Source organism: Microcaecilia unicolor, chromosome 5 (genome assembly GCF_901765095.1).
Source record: "Microcaecilia unicolor chromosome 5, aMicUni1.1, whole genome shotgun sequence".
NCBI lineage: Eukaryota > Metazoa > Chordata > Amphibia > Gymnophiona > Siphonopidae > Microcaecilia > Microcaecilia unicolor.
Window position 1 is genome coordinate 214,966,039 of NC_044035.1, and position 20,557 is coordinate 214,986,595.

General features: G+C 41.2%; 1 protein-coding gene across 1 annotated transcript in view; it reads right to left on the reverse strand.

Moving 5' to 3' along the window:
- KCTD19 (potassium channel tetramerization domain containing 19) overlaps positions 1-20,557 on the reverse strand; it is a 580,310-nt gene that overhangs the window by 181,012 nt on the left and 378,741 nt on the right. Inside the window, exon 9 of the mRNA XM_030205019.1 lies at positions 8,405-8,547. Coding sequence (XP_030060879.1) covers positions 8,405-8,547 — 143 coding nt within the window. The remainder of the gene's footprint in view (positions 1-8,404; positions 8,548-20,557) is intronic.

A 20,557-nucleotide genomic window follows, 5' to 3' on the forward strand; every position in this document is an offset into this window, starting at 1 on the left:
GATTTCGGCGCTAATGGAAACCGAGGACACCCATCTCAAAAACGACCAAATCCAACTCATTTGGTAGTGAGAGGAGCCAGCATTCATAGTGCACTGGTCCCCCTGACATGCCAGAACACCACCGGGCACCCTAGGGGGCACTGCAGTGGACTAACTGATGCACTAACTGAACTGAAAGGGCCCTTCCCTTACCAATCCCTTAGCGATTCGGAAAGGAACGGGCATGCATGAAGGAAATCGCATGCAAATAAGCTGCTGTTAGCTCATTTGCACACAATTTCCTTCCTAAGGAGGGGAAGCAGTGCAGAGCAGCCAAGCATTATACGTGGCTGCTCTGTGCATGCCAAAGACGGCTTCATACATGCAGACAATCTGCGTGTATAATAGCCGTCTACAACCTTAAATAAATTGATTCTACTATCTTAGAAAGGTACAAGTCCAGGTGAAAACGTCCAAGTGCTGGTCAGGGATGTCTTTTTTTTTATTTTATTTTATTTTTTTTTAAGAGTATGGGTGAAGGACGTCCTTCGCTATGCCTCCGTCCCTGCTATGCCATTGGTGATGGCAGTTGAGGATGTCCAAAATGTGTATGTTTCTGTGAGAAGGATGTCCATGCCTGGATGTTTTTGTGAGAAGGATGTCCATGCCTGCTATGCCTCCAACACCCCCTTTATTTATTTGGATTTTGGATCATAAGTAGCACCAGTGGGATTTGAACCAGCCACCTCTGGATTGCAATACCAGTGCTCTAACCACTAGGCTACTCCTCCACTCCCTTGAAATTTGGCCATCCCTGTGGGGTGGGGGCAGTTCAGGACGTCCAAAATGTTTGAAAGAAGGACGTCCACGCCTTTGCTATGCTTCCGCTGACACACACATACCTCCCCTCCCAGGGACCTGCATACTGCTGTGATGGACCTGAGTATGACATTTCAGGCTGGCAAAAAAGTTTTGAAAGTTTTTTTTTCAGGGTAGGAGGGGGTTAGTCACCACTGGGGAGGTCAGGGGAGGTCATCCCAGGATTCCCTCTGGTGGTCATCTGGTCAGTTCGTGCACCTTTTTGAGGCTTGGTCGTAAGAAAAAATGGACCAAGTAAAGTCGCCCAAGTGCTCATCAGGGACGCCCTTCTTTTTTCCATTATCGCTCGAGGACGCCCATCTGTTAGGTACGCCCCAGTCCCGCCTTCACTATGCCTCCGACATACCCCCGGGAACTTTGGTCGACCCCACGACGGGAAGCAGTTGGGGACGCCCAAAATCAGCTTTCAATTATGCCGATTCGGGTGACCCTGAGAGAAGGATGCCCATCTCCCAATTTGTGTCGAAAGATGGGCACCCTTCTCTTTCGAAAATAAGCCTGATAGTATATCTAGATTGTCAGAAAGCTTTTGACAAAGTCCCTCATGAGAAACTGATGAGAAAGTTAAAAAGCCATGGGAAAGGAAGCAATGTTCTGATGTTGATTAGGAACTGGTTAATGCAGGGTTCCCAAACTTTCTTGGGTCATGGCACCCCCAGACTACACATTTTCTCTCAGCCCCTCCCCCCCAATGGCATTGATGCCCAAGCCCCAACAGCTGAAGAAGTCCACCACCCGAGGCCCGAGCTCCATTCTGCCTTCGCAGCGAGCAATTTGATGGCATGTTTCAGCCACCAATGCTGGCATTCCCATGCATGCCCTCCTTCTGTTCTCCCTTTCCATCTAGGGTCTGCACTCCTTCTTTTCCCCCTTTCCTTCTAGCCACTGCCCGTCTTCTCCCCCTACTTTTCATCCACCCTCTGCCCTCCTTCTCTCCCCCTTCCATCCAGCCACTGCCCTCTTTCTATTTCCCCTTCCATCTAGCCACTGCCCTCCTTTTCTTCCCCTTCCCTCAAGCCACTGCCCTCCTTATCTTCCCCTTCCATTTAGCTCCTGCCCTCTTTCTCTTCCCTCTTCCACCTAGCCACTGCCCTTCTTCTCTCCACACTTTCATCCAGCCTCAGTCACTCCACTTCCATCCAACCTCTGCCCTCCTTCTTTCCCCTTTTCCATCCAGCCTAAGCCCCCCCTGTTTCTCCCCCAATTCAGCATCTGCCTCCTCCCCTCCACATACCTACTGCTTCTGGCTACAGCCACCATGAGGCTAGACTCTTCATTCACGCAGTTGCTGGCTGTGCCCCAGAATAGGAAGTGGCATCTAAGGGGGCAGGACCATCAGCCGCGGGTATGGAGTCTGACCCCGAGGTGACTGTAGCTTGTTTTGTCGCTGCTGATGCTCATCTACAGAAGCAGCAGATGGCTTGGGTGAAAGCGGGAGGGAGGTGGGGAAAATGTGCCATGGCACCCCTGTGAGTTCACTGCAGCTCCACAGGCTACTGCAGCAAACAGTTTGGGAACAGTTAGTTTAATGGACAGAAAACGGAGGGTAGGGTTAAATGGCCATTGTTTCAGAGGAGGAGGGTGAACAGTGGAGTGTCCCAGAGATCTGTATTCGGACCGGTGCTATTTTAAAATATTTATAATAATCCCAATCATAGTTACTTCATGCTAGGTCCACCTTAGGAGTCAGCACCCAAGAACAAGATCTAGGATCATCGTAGACAATATGCTGAAATCTTCTGCCAATGTGCAAGCGACAATCAAAAAAGGATGCTAGGAATTATTAGGAAAGGGATAGTAAATAAGATCAAGATTACTATAATGCCTCTGTATCGCTCCATGGTGCAACTTCACCTTGAGTATTACGTGCAATTCTGGTCAACATATCTCAAAAAAGATATAACAGAATTAGAAAAGGTTCAAAGAAGGGTTACCAAAATAATAAAGGAGATGGAACTCCTCTCGTATGAGGAAAGGCTAAAGAGGTTAGAGCTCTTCAGTAGGGAAAAAAGACGGCTGAGGGGGGATATGATACAGGTCTACATAATCCTGGGTGTTGTAGAACGGGTAAAAGTGAATCGATTTTTTACTCTTAAAAAGTACAAAGACTAGGAGACATCAATGAAGTTACATGATAATACTTTTAAACCAAATAGGAGGAAATATTTTTTCACTCAGTGAATAGTTAAGATCTGGAACTCGTTGCCATAGAATGTGGTTACAGTGGTTAGCAAATCTGCGTTTTAAAAAGATTTGGACAAGTTCCTGAAGAAAAAGTCCATAGTCTGCTATTGAAATAAACATTGGGGAAGCCACTTCTGGCACTGGGATTAGTAGCATGGAATCTTGAGATTTGGGATTTTGCCAAGTACTTGTGACCTTGATTGGCCACTGTTGGAAGCAGGATCCTGGGCTAGATGGACCATCAGTCTGACCCAGTATTAGCTGTGGGGGCCAGACCACAGACATGCTGGTCCTGGCTTTTCCCTCCAGCCAATGCCCCCTCTGGAGCCAGTGACCCCCACCTAGATGTCCAAGGTGATGATCATGAAGCCCCTGAGCCACCATGGGTAAGTAAAGTTTGGCAGCAGTTTGATTCCCTCCAGGAAGACCTGTTGCTCACCTTCACATACATACACCACCTCATGGTCACCAGAATGGAGGGGATGCAGGCAGAAGTATGTGCCCTACAGAGGCCATGAGGCAGCTTGGGCTACATATCTCTGGCCCCCATCCCAACCTCCACATCTACAGTCTTTAGACCACATGAACATTTGGCTGTCAACTGGCCATGGCTCCCCAGAATAACACTGCCAGTATGCAGCTACAATTTTATTTTAAAAACAGACATTCAGATACAGTTATCGGATGTATTTCCATGAATCCTCTACTGAACTCGCTGATGGTGGAATTTGAGGAACATAAAAAAGGCAACATGAAAGCCACATTGAGAAAATTGCCTACATACTCCTGAAGGTCTCTGGCAACAAGTGAAACCACATCTCCGGAGGAAGCCAGGATCTGACAAACACTTTTCCATCTTGGTTGCCTAAGTAAATGAATTCTAATGGTTAGTCATCAGGGTGCTCAATACGTAGCCCACAGATGTGCAGAATGGGGTGTTAATGCTAAACTGGCCAGCTAATACGTGGTGTGCACCTATAAGCTGGGAAATGAATATCATGTCTCAAAACACCTAAGCATAATAGTTATTTCACAATAAACTCATGCGTATCATCTTGACATTCACAAGCTGATTGTAAAATGGCAGGCATACACTTTTAGGGGGCAATTCTATAAAGGGCACTAAAAATTAGGGGGTAAATATTCAGCCAATGAAGGCAAGCATTTTGCTGAATGCCACTGGCGTTATTCCCGGATATTCAATGCTGGGCTATGTCTGGGCTTCAGCATTGAATATTCAGTTTATGTGGCGCAGGTTAACATATGGCTGATTAACACATCAATATTCAAACTTAAGCAGCCATGGGTTGCCACATAAAGATAGGACTGTGTTTTATGCAGTCCCATTTATGCAGTTACCCTAGCCGGTTAAGTGCTGAATATCGGCACTTAACTGGCCTAGTGACAACTCCGGCCCCAGAATGCCCCTAAAATAGTCGGCTTAGTCGGCTTTCACTTAGGTGCTAACCACTAATTTTCAGCTGTGATAACTGCTTAAGTGCCACTGAAAATTAGTGGATATCCCCAAACAAGCTATTTAACCAGTCAGCAGCCATTTCTGGCCAGTTAAATCATTTTGAATATCGACCAGTAGGTGACCAAAATCTGTGTGCTAAGATATTATTCTATAATGGCATCTGGGTGCCCAGATTCTGTTATAGAACAGAATCTAAGTTGGCATTTGGGCACCAACATTTAGGTACCAGTACTTACACCGTGTAAAAGGCAGATACAAATGTTAGCACCTAAATGTTGGCACCTAAGCACGCAACCTACATTATTCTTTAAGGGGGCCTTTTACTAAAGCTTAGCTTGAGTTATCTGCAGCAGAGCCCATAGGAATAAAATGGGCCCTACTGCAGATAACTTGAGTTAAACTTTAGTAAAAGACCTCCTACGTTTGGTGCCTGAGTGTGTGACCCACCCATGCCCTGCCCATGCCCCCCTCACAAGCATGCTCCTTTGCAGTTAGGTGTTAAAGCACGTAGGCACTCACTTATAAAATAGGGCCTAAGTGCAGTTAAGTGTGTAAATGCCATTTACTCTCATTTGAGTGCCTAAGTTAGGAGTCTTATTGGTGTCTATCTTGTTAAACATAAGTACATAAGTACATACTGTAAGTAGTGCCATACTGGGAAAGACCAAAGGTCCATCTAGCCCAGCATCCTGTCACCGACAGTGGCCAATCCAGGTCAAGGGCACCTGGCACGCTCCCCAAACGTAAAAACATTCCAGACAAGTTATACCTAAAAATGCGGAATTTTTCCAAGTCCATTTAATAGCGGTCTATGGACTTGTCCTTTAGGAATCTATCTAACCCCTTTTTAAACTCCGTCAAGCTAACCGCCCGTACCACGTTCTCCGGCAACGAATTCCAGAGTCTAATTACACGATTCGTTTTAAATTTACCACACTGTAGCTTCAACTCATGCCCTCTAGTCCTAGTATTTTTGGATAGCGTGAACAGTCGCTTCACATCCACCCGATCTATTCCACTCATTATTTTATACACTTCTATCATATCTCCCCTCAGCCGTCTCTTCTCCAAGCTGAAAAGCCCTAGCCTTCTCAGCCTCTCTTCATAGGAAAGTCATCCCCACTATCCCCACTATCATTTTCGTCGCCCTTCGCTGTACCTTTTCCAATTCTACTATATCTTTTTTGAGATACGGAGACCAGTACTGAACACAATACTCCAGGTGCGGTCGCACCATGGAGCGATACAACGGCATTATAACATCCGCACACCTGGACTCCATACCCTTCCTAATAACACCCAACATTCTATTCGCTTTCCTAGCCGCAGCAGCACACTGAGCAGGTTTCAGCGTATCATCGACGACGACACCCAGATCCCTTTCTTGATCCGTAACTCCTAACGCGGAACCTTGCAAGACGTAGCTATAATTCGGGTTCCTCTTACCCACATGCATCACTTTGCACTTGTCAACATTGAACTTCATCTGCCACTTGCACGCCCATTCTCCCAGTCTCGCAAGGTCCTCCTGTAATCGTTCACATTCCTCCTGCGACTTGACGACCCTGAATAATTTTGTGTCATCGGCGAATTTAATTACCTCACTAGTTATTCCCATCTCTAGGTCATTTATAAATACATTAAAAACCAACGGACCCAGCACAGACCCCTGCGGGACCCCACTAACTACCCTCCTCCACTGAGAATACTGGCCACGCAATCCTACTCTCTGCTTCCTATCTTTCAACCAGTTCTTAATCCATAATAATACCCTACCTCCGATTCCATGACTCTGCAATTTCTTCAGGAGTCTTTCGTGCGGCACTTTGTCAAACGCCTTCTGAAAATCCAGATATACAATATCAACCGGCTCCCCATTGTCCACATGTTTGCTTACCCCCTCAAAAAAATGCAATAGATTGGTGAGGCAAGACTTCCCTTCACTAAATCCGTGCTGACTTTGTCTCATCAGTCCATGTTTTTGTATATGCTCTGCAATTTTATTCTTAATAATAGCCTCCACCATCTTGCCCGGCACCGACGTCAGACTCACCGGTCTATAATTTCCCGGATCTCCTCTGGAACCCTTCTTAAAAATCGGAGTAACATTGGCTACCCTCCAGTCTTCCGGTACTACACTCGATTTTAGGGACAGATTGCATATTTCTAACAGTAGCTCCGCAAGTTCATTTTTTAGTTCTATTAATACTCTGGGATGAATACCATCAGGTCCAGTGATTTACTACTCTTCAGCTTGCTGAACTGACCCATTACATCCTCCAAGGTTACAGAGAATTTGTTTAGTTTCTCCGACTCCCCCGCTTCAAATATTCTTTCCGGCACCGGTGTCCCCCCCAAATCCTCCTCGGTGAAGACCGAAGCAAAGAATTCATTTAATTTCTCCGCTACGGCTTTGTCCTCCTTGATCGCTCCTTTAACACCATTTTCGTCCAGCGGCCCAACCGACTCTTTGGCCGGTTTCCTGCTTTTAATGTATCTAAAAAAATTTTTACTATGTATTTTTGCTTCCAACGCTAATTTCTTCTCAAAGTCCTTTTTTGCCCTCCTTATCTCCGCTTTGCATTTGGCTTGGCATTCCTTATGATCTATCCTGTTACTTTCAGTTGGTTCTCTTCTCCACTTTCTGAAGGATTGTTTTTTGGCTCTAATGATTTCCTTTATCTTACTGTTTAACCACGCCAGCTGACGTTTAGTCTTTTTTCCCTTTTTTCTAATACGTGGAATATATTTGTCCTGAACCTCCAGGATGGTGTTTTTAAACAGCATCCACGCCTGATGCAAGTTTTTTACTCTGCGAGCTGCTCCTTTCAGTCTTTTTTTCACCATTTTTCTCATTTTGTCGTAATCACCTTTTCTATAGTTAAACGCTAGCGTACTTGATTTCCTAGTTTCACTTCCTTCAATGCCAATATCAAAACCGATCATATTATGATCACTGTTATCAAGCGGCCCTCGTATCGTTACCCCCTGCACTAGATCATGAGCACCACTAAGGACTAAGTCTAGTATTTTTCCTTCTCTTGTCGGCTCCTGAACTAGCTGTTCCATGAAGCTGTCCTTGATTTCATCAAGAAATCTTATGTCCCTTGCGTGTACAGATGTTACATTAACCCAGTCTATATGCGGGTAATTGAAATCCCCCATTATTATTGTGTTGCCCAGTTTGTTTGCGTCCCTGATTTCCTTTAACATTTCCGCATCCGTCTGTTCGTCCTGGCCAGGCGGACGGTAGTACACTCCTATCACTATCCTTTTCCCCTTTGCACATGGAATTTCAATCCACAGTGATTCCAAGGAGTGTTTTGTTTCCTGCAGAATTTTCAATCTATTTGATTCAAGGCTCTCGTTAATATACAATGCTACCCCTCCACCAATCCGATTCACCCTATCACTACGATATAATTTGTACCCCGGTAAATAATTAGGAGATATGCACCTTCAAGCGTTTATAGCTATTGGCAATTTCAGAAACAGCCACAAGTTACTTATCGATGTTTTTAGTCTTTCCATCTTGATTGATATCTGCATAAACATGCAGCCTACCTGTAAAGGCTACCTACTTTTACTGATAACTTGAACAGTAAATTAATTAAAGGTACAGTATTTGGTGAGCCAAGTAAAAGTGGGGGATACAGATGGAGTGGTGCCTGACATTGGCAAGTATAGGCAGGCTCAGTTTTTGCATACTGTGAATATCTTTTTCAGGCCTTGTAAATATCTTTTATAGAGTTTCAAAACCTACCAAATTGCAGCTGAATATCCTTTTTACAACAATATATGTCACAAGCAGTTAATCTACTGTTATTCACCAAACAGAGACCCAAACTAGCATTGTCTTTTCTTTCTTATTTCTTAATTACTTACTTAAATTCAGATGGTAAAACAAATTTTCCAAGTCTAAGAAAATTAAGAATATGTCTGAATATTTGTCCATCTCCCTGAATAAGCAGGCTTTGTCCACATGTAATCCAACGGACTTTCTTGTAGTTCAATAGCAGCTCTGGATGCTGGAAAATAAATAAAAGGGAGTTGTTTTCTGTAAGACAAAACTCAGACTTAAAAAAATGGAATTGCATTAATAATCTGTCAAATTTATGAATCTATGAACTGCACAGGGTTCTTTACTCCTATCTGCAAGAACCAAAAACAAGCCTGGTTTTCAGGGCAATCAAGCTGCACAAATGTGCCTTATTCTTGGATCATTTGTATACAAATATTAATTGAGCATATCCTGAAAAGCAAACTTGCTTTTGGCCCTTGCTGAGAAATTCTCTCTTAATATCACTCTATTAGCTTATTTGTATGGATTTGATTGTAAAATTCGGAAAAAGTATATGACTATTGGGAAAAGCTATGGGAATTTATTCAGAATGTTCTCAAGCAGTGGTTTCCAAATCCTCAGAACCCCTAGCCAGTTGTATTTTCAGAAATCTATAATATTCCTGTGAAATATTTCCATACACTAACTGAACTGTATTGACTACCTGGTGTCCAATATTCAAAAAGCATCTCAATAGAGGCACTTAACTAGGAGCCTATATTCTGAGAATAAAGGTGCCTAAAATATATTTTTTAATATAGGCTCATAAATGTAACTTTAAGCATCTTAAACTAAGGCTTTTAAAGTCAGGCATGCTATAGGTTCTCCTTAGTTAAAGTGCCTAAATTAGGTGCCCAGTGCTGAACATTCTTTTGCTTTGGTTCTGCTCTTTTTTAACGGACCTAAATTTAGGAGGTTAGAACTAGTAAACATTTTGCATTCCACAGTCTAGTCACCTTTACTCTTTAGAAAATCAAACTACTGCCTAGATCTTTTCAAAATCAAACAACTGGTTACCAGTTTGAACTAAAACAATTTTACTAGTCACCCAATTTCTGAAGATGTGGGAAGAGTAATTTTCATAATTTGTTATAGAGGTAAAGCAAATCTGCTTACCTTTAACAAGTGTTCTCTATAGACAGCAGGATTAATGAGACATACAAATGGCTGTTCTCATTTGTTAGTGCCAAGACAAAACAGCTTTTCTAGATCTCTGAACTAGTATAAGGTTCTGAGAATGTGTACCCTCGCTTATGCAGAGAAAATCTCCACAGTCCCAAAAGCAAGGAGGTGTGATTGTGTATCTGATTAATCCTGTTGTCTACAGTAGGCAGGAGTTTGCCTACAGTTCAGATTGAGGAGAGATTTCTCAGGCCAATGCATATGAAGTATAGAAAAGAAAATAGGAAAAGATTTCTCTTTATTAATCTGGAAGTGTGTAACTACCTGTGATAGAAAACTAGGTTGGACCCTCATGACTAACTTATTGTGATGGAATTATGTATATGGCTGTTATCTGACATAGGCTTGAAGTTCACGGATTTTTCTGGCTGAGGTAACTGTAACTTGAAAAAGTACCTTCCATGTTAAATATTTAAAAGATGAACATTTCATCCTTTCAAAAGATGATTTCACAGAATGAGAAAACAAACCAATCCCATAGGGCTTGCATGTTGGCTTTTGATTTGGAAGGTTGGTATGAAAGAGACCTCTCATCAATTTAGAGGCAATAAGACATTGGGAAATTGCAGCTCTATCTATTAAGGTGTCACAGGCCAATAATGCACTGAGATGTACATTGAGAAAAGATGTCTGAAAGAGCTAATAGAGGCTTTCAAGTATCGTATTTGGTAGAGATTGAAAAGGGTCATAAGCCCTTAGTAGACTAATTCCAGATGGGATACCTCTTCCAGTTATACACATATGATCTTCTTCTGGATGGCTTTTTTGCCACTACAAGAATGCCTTGAATTGGGGCACAGTTCTAAGAAACAAATAATTGCCACTCAGTATCCAGGCCATAAGAGCCAGGAACTTGAGGTTAGGATGCAAGAGAGTGGTTTGGTTCTGTATCATCAAAACAGAAAATGTTCAAAGTCTGACTGGAGGCTGAATAGATAGCCTCTTAAAAAGAGGAAACCAGTTTTGCAAAGGCCAGTTTGGTACTATGAGAATAAAAGTACTCATTGGAAGTTTTGTAGAGTTTTGGCTATTGAACGTTTGGAAGGATATGCAAGACATAATGAGCCTGATATTCAAAGGATTTAAGCTCCTAACTTTGAGTTATGCTCATAAATTGACCTCTTTGAAAATGTAGTAGAGCTGCATGCATAATTTTATTTTCTCACTATTTCACTAAACTCTTACCCCCCACCCCATTTACTAAAGCTTAGCTCGAGTTATCTGCAGCAGGGCCCATTTTATTTCTATAGGCCCTGCTGCAGATAACTCGAGCTAAGCTTTAGTAAACAACCCCTTTAAATTAGGAGCATAAAAAGGAACATCAGGGGTGGATTTAGGGTGGGGAAAAGAAGTTAGGAGTTACAATACAATACAATTTATTCTTATAGTCCGCAATAACCACCAAATTCTATGTGGATTACAAAATGAAAGAACACAAACAATTCCTGAGGAATTACAAAGTATAAAGTAGGTTCATAAATCTAGGCACATGAATAACAAGCTTAAATTTATGAGCATAACTGTTAATCTTCTAATTTAAGATTAATTTTCAGTGAGGCTAACATGAGTATAAATTTAGCAGCTCAGCATTTTCTGAATATTGTGCCCAATTTCTCCTTCCTTATTGTCCCACAGATCAACTTGTGGCCTTGAATTCTAATTGCACGTCCCAAGGCAAGCTTAGCTATAACAATGCGGGAAATGGGAGCCCAAACCAAGCACAGCCAAATGGGTAAGGACTCCATTAATTCTGAAAGCGGAAATTCTTTTGATTCTAAGAGGCCAAGTCTTAGATAAGGCCTTAAGGGTAGAGTCCAACTGAGGTTGATCAGAAAAAGGTGAGACAAGAAATAATCCAAACTAGCATATCAGAATAGGTCAGCTAATATCAGGAATCAGATCCATCCTGTTAATGTAAAGAAAAAGCAGGCTGAATTGTTGAGTACATCCATAACAGAGGAGCAGCCTAGTTGCACACCAAGGAAAGTCAGGGGTGACTAAACAATGCTGCAGGAAAAAAGAGAAGAACACCCCTATATCTGGGATCTATCATGGTAGTATCAAATATATGACAAAAAACAATTTTTTCTTCACGAATATGACTGTATTGAGATTCTTAGCCACATCAATTACAAATATGGAACACTCTACTATCAAGCCTCAACAGACTGCTTTCTTATGGGCATACAGCCGTTAATTTCTAGGAGTACTTGCTGTCGTCATAGGCAGAAAAACCTCCACAAATTATTTTACTTTCAAAGTCCACATACAAAATTCAAACATTTATCTTATAAAGATGCACACTGTCTTCCTGCTGTCCACAGCTGACAGTGGCCAAAGTTTCGTTAACTTCGTCAGGGTCCGTGGTATACGCAGCTGTCAAACAGAAAATGTAGTTTTAGCATCTCAATATTAAATGCAGCTTATATCAAAACCATAAATACAAGTGCCTCACTTCACTTCTGTGGCTATCTGGTTCATCTCTGCCCACAAGTATTCAGAAAAATGGTGCTCAAAGATATAAACTGACGTCAGACGCCAACACACCGGGACGGCCAATCATCAGAAAGAATTGAGAACACTGCCTTCATTACAAAATTAAAGCACCAATCTTCAAAAGAAATGACACCATTCCAATCTAGAGTTTAAACCTCTCAGGTGTAATGTTTGCAGACAAAAATATCCATTTCTGTTCCTGTTGTAGAAATCCGTGTCATCTCGGAACAGTTGCATGGAGTAACAATGATTTAGTGCTGTCAGAAGGAATTTATCCTTAGAAGTTTACGGATTTCTCAGGAACCTAAACTGTTCCGAGATGACACGGATTTCTTGGAAAAGTAGGCGGGCATATTGAATAAATGCTCATTGGACTTGATGGTTCTAATTATTGATAAGACTAAAGATATTACGTTACAGATTAAGAAAGACATTGAAACCACTGAAACCCTTCTGAAGCAACAAGAGTAGGATGATGTGTTTAACAAAAATCATGAAGACTTGAATGGGTGTTACAATGGTCCCCTCCATAGCCAATTTGTTTGTGGCCCATTTTGAAGAGCGGTATGTGTATTGTTCTGCTTCTTTTGAGCAGGTGAAGATGTGGGTCAGATTTATTGATGATATTTTCTGTATATGGAGGGGTTCAGAAGTGGACTTAATGGGATTTGTTCAGTACTCAACGACTGTCATTCTATTCTTAGGTTCACTATACAACACAATTAAAGGGTTATTTCATACCTGGATGTTTTTATTAAGAAGGCAGAAATGGGGTGTGAGACAACTGTATTCCGGAAGAGTACCGATAGGGATATCTTCCTCGAGTATAGTAGCTGTCATCCAAGTTTACCCCTTTCCCATTTTTTGAGATTTCGTCATATCTGCTCTGATATGGATTTTAGAGAAAACTCTGTTGATTTGAAGAACAGATTGTAGGAGAAGGGTTACCTGAAACAAGTGATTAAGAAGGCTTATAGGAGAGCTAAATGTAATAATCGTGATTATCTACTAACTCCGAGGACAAAGGAAGAGGAAGAGGAAGATGATAGCATTCTGACACGTGTGTTGAAATTTACAGCTACTACCTCTAAAGTGAAATTGGCTATCAGGAAACATTGGCATATAATACAAACATTACCGATGTTTGCTGAAGCTAGACTGAGGTTTTCCTTTAGTAGAGGCAGAAATTTGAAAGAGATTTTATCTCCTGCGGCTTTAAGAACAGTCCCAGCTCAGAGATTGGATGGATATGGGCATGGTTACAACAGAATTTGTGGATCCTCAATCTAGGAGAAGGTTTTACCTATGGTCTAAGACATTCTGTACTTTGGAGTTTGTAATTTATTGCATTCAATGCCCCTGCAATAAGTTTTACATTGGACAGACCTCAAGGAGGTTAGTAACATGTTTAATGGAACATAAAAGTAATATCAATACGAAGAAGACCTTGGCTCCCCTTGCGCTGCATTTTGAGAAGAAACAACACATGTTTGAGTCACTTCGATGTGTTATTTTACAACAGATGGTATTTAACAGCAGAGGAGGGGAACAGAAAACATGCGCTTCTACAACAGGAACAGAAATGGATATTTTTGTCTGCAAACATTATATCCAAGAGGTTTAAACTCTAGATTGGAATGGTGTCATTTCTTTTGAAGATTGGTGCTTTAATTTTGTAATGAAGGCAGTGTTCTTAATTCTTTCTGATGACTGGCCGTCCCGGTGTGTTGGCGTCTGACGTCAGTTTATATCTTTGAGCACCATTTTTCTGAATACTTTTGGGCAGAGATGAACCAGATAGCCGCAGAAGTGAAGTGAGGCACTTGTATTTACTGTTTTGATATAAGCTACATTTTCTGTTTGACAGCTGCGTATACCACGGACCCTGACAAAGTTAATGAAACTTTGGCCATTATTGGCCGTGGACAGCAGGAAGGCAGTGTGCATCTTTATAAGATAAGTTTTTGACTTTTATATGTAGACTTTGAAAGTACAATAATTTGTGGAGGTTTGTCTGCCTATGATGGCAGAAAGTACTCCTAGAAATTAATGGCTATATGCCAATAAGAAAGCAATCTGTTGAGGCTTTTCCTCCAGATTTTTATGATAGTAGAGTGTTCCATATTTGTAATTGATATGGCTAAGAATCTCAATACAGTCATATTCATGAAGAGAGGATTGTTGTTTTTTGTCATTGATAATTGATATCCTCTTAAGCTATTAGATTGAGCTATAGAATATCAAATATATGACCCATATCATTGGAGCCGACTCTGTGGGTGCTCTGGGTGCTTGAGCACCCCCAATATTGAGAAAATTCCTTGTATGTGTCCAAGGAGGGGTTATTTTCATTGGACTTAGCACCCCCAATAATTTTGAAGAGTTGGCTCCTATGAACCATATCATGCTATAGCTAGTGCATCTTCTGCCAGGCAATTCATAGGTAGCTGTCTGCAGCAGTATGGCAGAAGCTTGGTGTTCTTGCTGGTGGCAAACATGTATATTTGAGGTGTCCTCAATTTTGGAAGATGGACTGTATTACTGCTGAGTCAAGGGACCATTTGTGAAGTTGGAGAACTTTTCCAAATTCATCAGCTAGTTGGTTGTGCTCACCATGAATATAAAGGCTTGAATGAATAACTTGAATGAATTCCCTTTTGAAGAAGTGAAGGGAACAGACCCCTCCTTGTTTATTGATATAGAATATTGCCACCTGATTGTTTGAATTAGCATCAACGGTAAAGAAAATGTTCAAATATTTGAAGAGAGTGTGATATTGCTCTCTGCTCCATATGATAAACTTCTCCACATCAATTAGCCCTTGACATGGAACTTTAGGTATGGTGAAGGCTAAGGTGAGCTCCCGAACCACTGTTGGAAGTAATAATGATGCGAAAGGGAAGTCCATTAAACAGATTGGGTTCTGCAGTCCATTACTGAAGAGTGGCTTGTACATGAACAGGAGGAAAGATTTTGTGAAACAATGGTTGGACAGTTTGATTCCACTGAAATGTTAGGTCCCATTATAGCCATCTCATCCTGAATCAGGCAAAGGGGACTTCATGCACTGTGGAAGCCATATGATCCAGTATCTTTAGATAGGTTTAGGCTATGTACCAGTGGGAGCATTGAACTGTTCATATACTCTGATCAAACTGGTATAGTCTGTCATCAGAAGAAGAGCTTTTGCTTGATCGATGTCTAGAAGACCTCCTGTAAAGGGTAACTGTTTTGTTGGGGTGAGGGTGGATTTGGTTTAGTTTATTAGGAATCTCAATGACTAAAGCAGAATTAGATTTTTGTTTGTTAAAGAGTTTGCCAACTCTGGTGATGGAGTTGCAAGAAGCCAAGGATAGTCTGAAAGGAAAGGTTTTTTATTAACAGTGAGTGGTTTGTATGGTAAAGCAAAGATATTTCCTGTAATCTGGATGAATTGAAATGTATGTGTAAGTGTCTTTGAGATCCAGCAAACAAAACCAATTCCCTTGCATTAAGAAGGGGGAAATAGCAGATAAGGTATTCATTCTGAACTTATCTTAGAACATAGGAACATAAGCTTTGCCGTACTGGGACAGACCGAAGGTCCATCAAACCCAGTATCCTGTTCGTTACAAGTACCTGGCAAGATCCCAAAAAAGTACAATTTATGCTGCTTATCCTAGAAATAAGCTGTAGATTTTCCCCCAAGTCCGTCTTAATAATCTTTTCTTTCAGGAAGCTAGTCAAATCTTTTTTTAAACCCCACTAAACTAACTGCTTTTACCACATTCTCTGGCAATGAATTCCAGAATTTAATTAAACTTTGAGTGAAAATATTATTTCTGATTTGTTTTAAATTTACTACTTTGTAGCTTCATTATGTGCCCCTTAGTCCTAGTATTTTTGGAAAGAGTAAACAATTGATTTACGTCTACCTGATCCATTATACTCATGATACTTTAGCCTTTCCTCATAGGGAAGTCATCCCATCTCCTTTATCATTTTTGCTGTCTTTCTCTGTACCTTTTCTAATTCCACTATATCTTTTTTGAGATACGGTGACCAGAATTGCACACAGTATATGAGATGTGGTTGCACCATGGAGTGATACAAAGACATTATGATGTCCTCAGTTTTGCTTTCTATTTCTTTCCTAATAACACCTATCATTCTATTTGCTTTCTTAGCCGCTGCTGCACACTGAGCAGAGGGTTTCAACATATCATCAACGATGACACCTAGATCCCTTTCCTGGTCCGTGACTCCTAATGTGGAACTTTGCATCACGTAGCTATAGTTCGGGTTCCTCTTTCCCACATGCATCACTTTGCACTCACTCACATTAAACATCATCTGCTATTTGGATGCCCAGTCTCATAAGGTCCTCTTGTCATTTTTCACAATCCTCTTGCGATTTAACAACTTTGAATAACTTTGTGTCATTAGCAAACTTAATTACCTCACTAGTTACTTCCATCTCTACATCATTTATAAATATGTTAAAAAGCAGTGGTCCCAGCACAGACTCCTATGGAACCCCATTATCTATCCTTCTCCATTGAGAATCCTGACCATTTAACCCTATCTTTTAACCAGTTTTTAATCCACAAACCTTGGCACAGAAAGAGGCTCAGATCCCTCAAATCCAAAAGGGGTGCAATTTACCTGACTTCTTTGGTAGGAAAAAGTATCTGGAATAGACGCCTTGATTTATTTGTTTGAATTAGACTGGTTATACTGCTCTAGACTGGAGAATCACAGTCAAATATGAGACTGTGATATGTGAGCACTGCTAAGTGGTTATTGATGTGAAGGCAATATCTGGATTTGATAATCTTAAGTACCCAAGAGTCTGTTCTTATGTTGGCCCATGTTTTGAAAAAGAATTATACTCAACCCACATGAGGTAGGAGGGGGTTCAGGTTGAAAAGAGGCTTGATGAGAATAAAAGCTGACTCTGATAGCCTGGCATAATAGCATGAGAACTTGAGGGAGTAACATGGGCAATTCCATACCCAACTGTTTTCTTTTCCAGTAATGGGTGCTGGAGAGTTACCTTCAGCAGCATTTAAAAACTAAGCAGCTGCAGTACATTGGTGTATGCTCAAAGGCTCCAAAGGAGCCCCAATGGCCTCTGGATCTCCTGGGGGTAAATCTCTTTGGAACCTCTTTAGAGACCTGATGGAGGCCAAGTGACTGCTGCTTCTCTTTTTATTGTCTGTTGTGAAAACTGAATGATGGGGAAATTGAAGGGGAAAGTAAAGAAATTCTGGAAGCTAAAGTTATGATAACTCAAGACCTTATGGACTCTTTTTTTAGTGTGTTAACATCTGTGTTGAATATTACTCCCTGGGAGATCCAAGAGTTATGGGATCCCTTTGGAATCTGATCGCTCTCTGTCTAGTCTCTTGCTCATTGCTTCCTATACCAGTCGGTGAGACAAATCTTTGCTATCCTGAAGCCGTCTTGAACAGGTAAAATGAGACAGTCTCAGATGAAAGTTAACACTGGGATGCAGTGTTGATGGGATCTTTATAACAATTTCTGTAATTACTTTGGAGTAGCCTTTCATAAAATAGTTAAGTATCTTTTGTAAGATCCTGCGAGGCTGCTCAGGTGAGTAAGTGAAACCAAAGAGGACACATCTACTGCTGTGACTAGGACAGACTGAGGAATGGACATTCTGGTTCTCTGAAGCAGTAATATTATGCTGCAGAGGCAGTGGAGGCATGGAGTCCTGCACAGGTAGGTGATGAAAATGTCTTGATAATCTGCACTGGAAGACAGCATTGGGATATTGACAAGACAGGTGGGATGTTGACAGGACAGGTATATCAGCAGAGGCTGTATGTAGGAACGGTGGCACTGATGCTGGTGCAGGAATATTTGTTGTGCTGGTAACATGATGATGCTGGGACTTTGATGACTCAGAAAAGTCAATGCAGGAGTCAGCATGCTTCTTATGCTTCGGTGTTAAACCACCAGTAGAACTGTATGCTGTGAGAATGGTTGTTACTATTTTCTAGTCATGATTCTTGGAGTGCCACACCTGCTCCAACAAGTAGGATAGCATTGAGGAACTAGATGCTTTTTGTCAAGAAGTCTGCACTGTGTCTTGTATCTACTCCAAAAAGTCATGGTGCTCACCTTTTCTACTGACTGGACACTGTGTGAGGGGATGAAGGCAACATCCATCAAAGAAGATTTGCTTGACTGCACTGAGCCAGTCAGCTTCTGCACAGAGGACTTTCTCTGAAGTTTGAGGAGGTGTTCTTCAGCTTTGTACTGCTCCTATAGATGGAACAGATGATGTCTTCTGGCTCTCCAGAACATTCTGCTATACTCAAAGCATGTATCCTGCTTGTGACGCAGATTTCATGTGGTCAGTTAGGAAAGGCATATAATCCTGGATTATTCTCAGTCACAACTCCACACTGAAGTGAAGAAAGTAAATAAATCTAGAACACAACCCCCCTAATTCTATAAATAGCATGGCATGCAGATACACATGCAATTATGCATGTAGTTATAGACTAGTAACACTTATGCATTTAACTTAATTACTTAATTGCCCATTGACTGGCACTTAATTGGAAATATCAATAATTGGCCTTTACAAGCACTAATTGACACTAATTTGCATTTATATTCATGAATTATGACCCTATTCTATAAAGTGCACACATACATTGTTTAGTGCCTAACTGCACATGGGGGTGCTTGTGTGGGAGGGGCATGGGAGGCCAACATTACAGCTATTCTACCATGTACTTTATAGAATACTATCAGTTATTGTATTTAAGCATGCGCATTTACACCTGTGATAGAAATGGCATATGTGATCATACCTAAATGTTGGCTCATAAATGTTGATACGCTAGTATTCTATAACAACCTTTGCCTCTTATATTAGAAAGGAGCTATTTTAGATTTCGTAAACAAGTTAAAACTTTTTTTGTTCAGTAAATCATCTTATTTTACTTAGAATAGGCTTATTTTTGACTAAAACATTATTTTTTTCTCAGCTTTTTTTTAATGTAGCCTTTTATTATTATGTTGTACATACATTACTTTGTATTTTGTTTTGTTACTTTGTACACTGCATTGGACCCAACTGGGTAAATAGCAGTTAATAAGACGTTTATTAACATTAACAATTATGTACTTAATTGCTGATATAGAAGTCATGTGTAGTACATGAAATTTAGGTTCCTACTTTAGGCGACCTTTTTTGAATTGACTCTAAATCGGTCAATATTCAGCTGGTGGGGTGAACATTTTTATGCTCACCAGCTAAGTTAGACCCAGATTTTCAATGCTGGGCCATGTCTGGGCACTGGAACTGAATATCCAGTCAAGAAGTAGTACCCGAAAGTTATGAGGGTATGGCTGATATTCAGGGCTGTGCCCACATAGTTAACTGGGCAAAGTTAGGACTGCTATTTAAGCAGTTCTGCCTGCCTGTTTAGCTATGCAGGCACCAGCACTGCATATTGCCAGTGCCCACATAACTTCCAGGATCACCCTGACTCTGTCCTGGACTCACACGGCTCTGCCCAGACAGTGCCAAGGTGGTCAGAGGGGATATTCAGCAACACTGCTTGGTTAAGTACCTCTGAATATTGCCTCCTGAGGCACTCAGCATGATTCAACAGGGCATAAGCTTCTCCTGCCAGGTTAAATCTTTTTGAATATCAGACCCAAAACTTGTTTCTGGTTTCTTTTTTTAGGCAAAGAATATGAAAAAAAAGAAATGGCCAAAAATGAATGTCAGAAAACTTATTAAACACTAGAAAATTCTGAAGAGTGAGCTTAATTTCACTTCCTTTTGGCAGAACTGAAAAATCAAAACTGAGGAGACTGCAAGGACTGCTGCACAGGAAAGGCTGTGTATACTCAGAAATTTACACTAAATTTGAATTCTGGGAGAGCTGTTCTGTCCCAGTGTCATCATGTTGGTTGACAGTGAACAAGTCTTTACTCACATTAAAGATGCTTGTTAGAAAAGTTTACCCTGGCCCCCTCAATGTAGGTAAAAGAAAGTGTGCTGTGTTTAAAGCATGTGTACATTTATTTGTGGAGGAAAGGGGAGGGTTTACACAGAAACAGAGAAAATGATGGTAAACACAGACCTATAGACTATCAATTCTGCCCATCCATAGCAACTACTAATCTCTATTATCCCTTCCTCTCCCTTAGAAAACCTCTGTACTTGTCCCATGATTTCTTGAATACAGATACAGTCCTTGTCTCCATCACATCTTTTGGGAAGCCATGCCATACATCTGCCACCCTATCCATAAAGAAGAATTTCCTTAGGATACTCCTGATTATGTCTCCTTTCACCCTCAAAGCCTCCTTTCAATTGAAAGAGTCTTGCTTTCTGTACATTTGCTTTTGGCGCCTAACCACCCTCCCCATTCATGTTACCTACACTGACTGCATAGTTTGTAACCTTTAGATTGTAAGCTCTTTTGAGCAGGGACTGTCCTTCCCCATGTTAAACTTGTACAGCGCTGCGTAACCCTGGCAGCGCTATA